At 34.9% G+C, this 7812-nt stretch overlaps 1 protein-coding gene across 1 annotated transcript; it reads left to right on the top strand.

Moving 5' to 3' along the window:
* Window positions 1-407: 407 nt before the first annotated feature.
* LOC127836372 (uncharacterized) lies at window positions 408-3920 on the top strand. Its single transcript, XM_052362985.1, has 6 exons — window positions 408-906; window positions 1270-1422; window positions 1908-2079; window positions 2238-2346; window positions 2620-2813; window positions 3114-3920. The coding sequence occupies exons 1-6, from the start codon at window positions 471-473 to the stop codon at window positions 3352-3354; spliced, it is 1305 nt and encodes a 434-aa protein (XP_052218945.1). The 5' UTR covers window positions 408-470; the 3' UTR covers window positions 3355-3920.
* The last annotated feature ends 3892 nt before the right edge of the window (window positions 3921-7812 follow it).

Genomic DNA, 7812 nt, shown 5'->3' with positions numbered 1-7812 from the left:
ATTGCAACGAAAATGTTAACTCTTTGAATGAAAGTAATTATTTAGATACAGAAGGCATAAAGCAACAATCTTTTAAAATAAATGGCTGTGGTTGTACCCGTCTGTACTCAAACAAACCATGCAGCTCAGTTGTAAACTGGGGTACTCTTATTTCGTACAGGCTTTCTTGTTTGGAAAAATCAAAACAGGAACTAGATTTGATTATAAAATACCAAATTTTCAATCATACGCAGAGTGGACCAGTAACAGTTGGATTAAAAAGAAAAGCAGTGGATAGAAAACGGCAAAGGCAGAATTTTTACTTTGCTGGGCAAGTAGTTTGTCGCAATACATTTGCTTTCGCTCATGGTGTGTGTAAAAACACAATTATTTCGATTGGTAGCTCCATTGATGTAAACAGTCTTGAAGCCAGAGTGCATGGAAATAACAAGAAACTGCCTAAACACACACTCAAGTTACAAGATGTCCAGATGGTAAAAACATTTCTTGAAAATTATAGTAGCCAAAATGGAATGCCACTACCTGGACGAACACCACAGGCCAATGAAAAGTGTATCCTCCTTCCATCAGACAAAAACAAAAGTGATATATATGAATTGTATTGTGGTGCACTTGACCGAACTGGCCAGAAACAAGTGGGGCCTTCCACTTTTAGGAAAATATGGTTAGAACAGTGTCCATATTTGTTGGTGATGAAGCCTGCCACTGATCTGTGTTTAAAATGTCAAAAACATGTAGAAAACATTACAAAGTCTGGTAACATCACAGAAGAAGAGAAACAAATTAAATTAGAAAATTATCAAAAACATTTAGAGAAAGTAAAATGCCAGGGAGATCATTACAGGGAGCAATATGAGAGGACAAAGCTTGAGTTTGATCAATTTTCAGATGCAAATAAAAAAAGAGGTATTTTACAAAAGTGATTAGTCAAGTTTATGCTAAAAAAGTGATTACAATTATGTTTTTGCTTGTATTTAAAATGTCATTTTGATAAACAAAAATGTTACTTATAGATTTCCAAGATGTTATATGAATAAATTAAAACAAAATTGTAAATACAATTATAAAGGCATGTTCACTTAGTGTTAATGGTATATTTTTTATATAATTAGCTAGGTTTGATATTAAACATATCTATCAATATATTTTAATACTTTTGACATGTTAGCAGTGGTTTAACAATACATTTTATTAACAAATGTAATTAACAATTGTGTGCAAAGCCAAAATAGTAATGATTTTTTTTTTTAAACTTCATACTCATAACAGGACAAAGATCAAAAGCCACAGATGCCACGGTCCACTACAGCTTCGACTACAGCCAACAGGTGTTCTATCCTCAACAGGCACAGGCAGTGGGTCCGATGTACTTTAAAACTCCTCGAAAATGTCAATGCTTTGGGGTGTGCTGTGAGTCTTCAGGTAAATAAAAATAATGCATGGTTAAATTTTCAGAAAATTGTTATGTATATAAAATGTAACTTGTTGTAAAAAATTGTTGTGATCTATAATATATAACAAATTTAAATTGTTATTTATATTTATTTAGATTTAAGATTATTAGCACATACAAATATATAACACATGAGACAAAGAATGTATCACAGATTTCAAAGAGTTATCTAGGTTTATTTAAAATGCCAATTTAAGAGCATCAAATAAAACGTTGTTGCTGTATGCATACTTTTAACAATATGGAAGTTCTATAACTAAAGTAGGTTCATATGAGCATGGATGCTAAGGACCTATGGATAACCCATTAAGCTGAAAGCTTATTTACAATGGGGTCCAACAATGGGGTTTATATATTATTACTTATAATGTCCCAGTAAGACATGTATATGTGCTATTATTTATACATTGCCAATTTGGTGTGAAAAAAACCACATTTGGGTTGATTTTTACAGGAACGCAGATATTTTATCTCGTTGATGAGGCCTTTCAGTCCGTTGGAAAAGGGGCCAATAGTGTGACCTCAATGCTGCACCACCACTTTAGCCATCTTGGTTATGGAGAGAGGAATGTGGTCCTTCATATGGACAACTGTTCGGGGCAAAACAAGAATAACGCGGTCATAGGGTAAATATTTTGATTTGTATTAGTTAAAAATAGATTTACTACAATTTGCTAAGAAGGTTATTTAAAAAATATGTTCATGCTAAGAATTCATAAATGATTTAATTTTAGTTTTGAAAAGACAGAATAAACTGTTGCTTATTTTATATCTTTGTTTACAGGTACGGCATGTGGCGGGTTCTTACAGGCCTGCACGACTCTATTGAGTTCAGCACCATGGAGGCCGGTCATACCAAATTTAGCCCAGACTGGCACTTTGGAATGTGGAAGGTATTAAATTGATGTTTTATGTTTGCAAGAATAAAGAATCAATTATCTTTAATTATCAATACACATTTCATTTATTATACGTTGGCATATTTATTATTATATCTGAAAATACTGCAGCACCATTATATGGAAAGTAGTGTTAAGAACACAGGAGGGAAGCCCATATTTTTTTTATTTAATAGCATATATAAAAAAAAAAAATGGGCTTCCCTCCTGTGGTTAAGAAATGTTGTTGTAGGCAATACATTAAATTTTGCTTTCATATACTTAAAGGTGCGTTGGAGGAACACCACTGTCAACACCTTGGAAGATGTTGTGGAGACAGTCAGGCTATCATCCCGCAATGGGCACAACATTCCCCACCTTGTACAAGATCCGGAGAATCCTGTCCAGTTTTACAACTGGACAGAATTCTTGAAACCAGTATTCAAGCCAATACCAAATCTGCTGTCATACCACCACTTAAGGTTTTCATTTATTGTTATTTTTCCACATATTTAAAACATTTCATGCTACAGGTATAAGTCAATACACTGTTTGTACACAATGATATCAGAAAAACGCTTAGATAAAAAAGTTCAGTACAGGCAGTCATGTGTTGTTCGATTGTTATTTTTATTTCAAAAGCAATTATATAACATGAAAAAGATAATAAAACATACATATTTTCTAAAAAATTATAAAATAATTTAACAGCATTATAGTTAGGTTCCAGTTTCTAAATTTATAACATGAAATCTAAGTTTGTGTATTTGTTTAAAATTCAGAATGACCTCTGACAAGCCAGGCATAGTGTATGTGAGGCGATATGCTTCGGATGCTGAGGAGGCTGTGAAGATCCTGAAGAAAGATTCTTTCGTTCTGAATGGAATGCCCCCCCCCCAACTGGAGCCACTTGGCTTGTCTGCAGAACGCCAGTGGTACCTTCATGACGAAATCGCGCCACTCTGTAACTCATTATGTGCCAGTACCTGTCCACGGTCAGATGTACCGAAGCCGACGAAATAACAATGATTTTAAAATAGTTCCCCTGTTTTAGATTGTTCATGTTGTTTATGTATATAATGTATGGTAACCATGGAAACCTGACCATACCTCATTGTCAACTTCAACAACATTAGTATGTTTTTGTAAAACTCTTACAATGACTCAATACCAGGTGAAATGAAATATAATGCAGTGTGACAAGTAATATAATTGAATTTAAAATTTAATAGTTGTGTATATAAACTGAAAACATTAATTTAATGTAAATATTCATGTTAAGTCGTTTAGCCTTGGCTCTATTTTTCATGCAGTATGTAATATAGTATAAATGTAACAGTAAGAAATTGTTGATTGCATTTGATAACTAAAGAGTGTAGTATTATTGCTATGTTTAATGTAGAAGATGGTAATTATAACTGATATTCATATTGTATACTGTTGCCATGGTTACAACAAAATAATTATGTGTATATCATGTATTAATTTAAAAGTCTTTAATTAATGAACAATGTCTCATGTAAAATATAATTGTTATTGGAACAGTTTAAAGAAGAATTTTCAATTTTAATACGTCATGGTTCGCATATTAAATCGTCTGCAGAATTTCTAAAATTAGCATTTTCTTCTATTTTTTTTTCAAAGAATACTATCAGAATAGCAAACAGTTTGGATCCTGATGAGATGCCACGTTCTGTGGCGTCTCATCTGGATCCAAACTGTTTGCAAAGGTCTTTAAAATTCGGTTCCCGCACTGAAAGGGTTAATATGTATTGCCGTCACATTTAATCGTCACATTTCAGTCAATTGAACTATGACAGAGAGTACCACGAGGATGACAAGTATGAGCATTGTTCCGGAGAAACTGGGACGACACTTTAAGGGACGACACTTTCCGCATAAACTGGATTTTGGTTAACAAAAGACTTTCTTTCAAACCAAAACTTCAGTTAAAGCGGAAAAAGTCATCCCTGATTGTCCTGAGCGGATTGTACAGGTATATTTTAGACGACACATTACACACGTGTATTAAGCCCTGTTTTTTCAATGATAAAGCCACAGCGAATACGTCGTACGAATAACAACCAAAACATAAATGGTTTGTCTTGACTTTGGTTGAAGCGAAAGGTAATCTTAAGTGAAACCCACACGCACAATAAATAACAATTTAGTATAATTAAACTAACACAAACTGATTTTAATTGCTACGCACTTAATACACCTGTTTTCTTTTAATGCAGCTGAAATCAATTGTGCATTTAATAATATATGTGCTTTAAGCGTATACTCGTGCTTGAACGCACACAAACCCACTACCACTATACTTTGCAACATGCTGAGATAAAATTCTAAAAAGGGAAAAAAGCATACAAATTACAAGTAAATACCCAATCTGCGACTTGTCATGACAAAATCAAGGGATATTATATGAAAGGATTATACGGTCATTGGAAAATATATCTTGTGATTTATGTATTTGTTTTTATCCCTCAGTTGTTGCGAATCAGCTCCTCAAGAAAGATCCGAATTTCCTTCGCTTTCGGCCTCTGGTCAGGGTTGTCAGACCAACTTCTTTTAATAATTTCGATAAAGCTGTTCGGCGGCCTGTTCCGGTGGCTTAAACTCGGTCGCCATCCACCTTTGGCATCACCTTGACGCTCGCGGAGCTTTGATAACGCATCTCCTTGAAAACCGAGTCCAAGGATTTCCCGATTCATATCGCTGAATACGTCATGCCCGAACCACATCTCCAAGTATATCAGCGCCAGGCTGTAGATATCTATCTTGTTGGTCTGGTTTCTAGTGGACAATAGAACTTCCGGTGCCATATGAGCCGGGGAATCGATGCACGTGCGCACGAGATTGCTCGCTGGTTTCGTTACACCGACATCGGTTATTTTGGCCACGTCTTCATTTCCGATCTGTTAGTAATATTTATTAATTATGTACGGACAACAGCAATACCAGGCTTTTACGAACCTAAATCATTTGATATTTTTATTGTAAAAGCAAATGACATGAAGTATCAATTAACTGTGAAAACAACATCAATCTTTTTAGTTCTTGGTTTGTTTGTGTGTGGCAGTACTTAGTTCACATAATAAAGTCGGCAACGGAACAATTCCCTATTTGATTCTTGTTCTGATAAAACTGGGCCTAATGCATGTGCGTAAAGTGTCGTCCCAGATTAGCCTGTGCAGTCCGCACAGGCTAATCAGGGACGACATTTTCCGCTTTTATGGTATTTGTACTTTCAAGGAAGTCCCTCCTTACAGAAAATCAAGTTTAAGCGGAAAGTGTCGTCCCTGCTTAGCCTGTGAGGACTGCACAGGCTAATCTGGGACGACACTATACGCACATGTTTTATGCCCAGTTTTTTCAGAACACGACACATTTGATTAAGAGGTACGGTAGTTAAACGATGTAAATAATTTAATGAAAACCTTATATGTTGACCTAACCAAAATCCGTTATGTTAAAGGTGAAATCAACAAATATCAAGAAAATCAATGATATCTTTAAACATGAACAATACCATTATTAGTTTGTTCTGGACGAATCGGGCCTAATGCATGTACGTGAAGTGTCGTACTGGATTAGCCTATGTAGACCGCGCAGGCTAATCAGTGACAACACTTTCCGACTTAAGTGGATTTTCGTTTAGAACAGACTTCCTTTCAACGAAAAAATCTATAAAAAGCGGAAAAGTGTCGTCCCTGATAAGCCTGTGGAAACTGCACAGGCTAATCTGAGACGACACGTTACGCAGATGCATTAAACCAAGTTTTCCCTGAACGCGGCTCAAATGTCCGTGAACTCATCAACACGTTTTCCAGCTTCATGTCTCTGTGCGTGTAGCCCTTCTCATGAATGGCATTTTTCGCTTAAAGGAAGTCCATTTTTACCAAAAATCTAGCTTAAGCGGAAAGTGTCGTCCCTGATTAGCCTGTGCGGACTGCACAGGCTAATCTGGGACGACACTTTACGCTTATGCATTATGCCCAGTTTTCACAGAACAACACTTATATTAAAGCTTAACATTTAAACCTGAAAGCCAATCGTCTCTACACTGTGCAATTATCCAAGTAAAATTCAAAACAGTTTTATCTTTGGTCTGACCATGTTCACATAATCTGTTTTCTATACCAAGAAACATGGTCAAGCTTAAACATGTAGCAAACTCTCTTTATCAACCTGCAGTTTAACTAGTGTCATCATCATTATCATCAGCATCATTATTATTATCATCATCATCGCATTCATTATAATCATCATCAACACCAACAGCGACATCATGATGATAAGCATGGTTATCATCATCAAAACAACTATCAGTACCAGCAATATCATACTCGTTGATTTATCTAACTTGCATGTTTTGTAGTTTAAATCGACATGATTACAGAAAAATTGCTTAGTATACTATAAAACATCTCGTAATAAACCATAGTCTTAAGATCGGGATAAATCAATGATGACCACGAACAAGGGTAGCCTATGATATATGTTTGAACAATAAAATTTACAGGACCGCGATAAACATTTTTCACCTCCGTAATTATTCCCGCAACAGCAGCTGACAGACCCCTTGCAGTCGCCTCAAGCACCAGACGCGCTAAGAGGATTGAGCGAGAGAGTGAGGGAACTATTGTATGACCTTGGAGAAATTAACCATTGTTTCCAAAAGCACTAATTTAAAAACTGACCTAAAAGCACTATTACCGCTTGTAGTTTAGTTCCGGAAGTCATTGTATGGCAATGGTAAATACCAATTTTAAATAAAAGAAAGTGCATTGTTGAACCTCTTTTCAAAAAATTCAAATGTAAAATAATATTTGCAGAGTTTTAAACATCAATAAATCGCACTGGATTGTATAGTTCAACAAAAACAGAACAATGGGTTGGAGAATACAGGATTCCGCTCAACAGATTGTCAATATTCAGGGTATTTCTTCCTACTGTACACGGTATTGTCGATACAACGAAAGCAGCATTCTCTAGTGCCCTCTACAATTACCGCTTATGGGAATTCAATGAATGAGCATTTCGCTCTAGCCGCCAGGTTTAAAATGATTCAAAGAATTGTCATTAAACTTTTATATGCAACACTCAAGCCATACATGTTTCATACAGACTTAAACTTAATATATAGAACATACAACGAATCGATATAACCTGAATAATTACATGTACTTTTCATTTTTAGACAAACAGCAAAAATAACAACTAAGAATGCATCGACATATCAACCCAAACATGAGCTTAATACAATCTTTAGATGTTATTATAAGATCAATGCAAATTACACTTGTTCAGTTTAAACATAATATTCTCTTTTAAATATATTTTTAAAAATGATATTCACGTTTCTAGAGGACTTACTTTATTCAATATAAGTATAAATTAATGCATACTAGCTTTGACCTAATAAAATTTAAAAATAAGTTTTTACTTAAATTAAAATTATGAGGGAATACTATA

This window comes from Dreissena polymorpha, chromosome 6, assembly GCF_020536995.1.
Source record: "Dreissena polymorpha isolate Duluth1 chromosome 6, UMN_Dpol_1.0, whole genome shotgun sequence".
Classification (NCBI taxonomy): domain Eukaryota; kingdom Metazoa; phylum Mollusca; class Bivalvia; order Myida; family Dreissenidae; genus Dreissena; species Dreissena polymorpha.
This window is presented reverse-complemented; position numbering and strand designations above follow the sequence as displayed.

What these genes read in the sequence shown, in the direction of transcription:
- LOC127836372 (XM_052362985.1), top strand. Translation starts at nt 471, where the DNA reads ATGGTAAAAACATTTCTTGAAAATTATAGTAGCCAAAATGGAATGCCA. An exon ending in GGTGTGCTGTGAGTCTTCAG is followed by an intron (nt 1,423 to 1,907) that starts GTAAATAAAAAT and finishes TGATTTTTACAG; the next exon opens with GAACGCAGATATTTTATCTC. An exon ending in GGCACTTTGGAATGTGGAAG is followed by an intron (nt 2,347 to 2,619) that starts GTATTAAATTGA and finishes ATATACTTAAAG; the next exon opens with GTGCGTTGGAGGAACACCAC.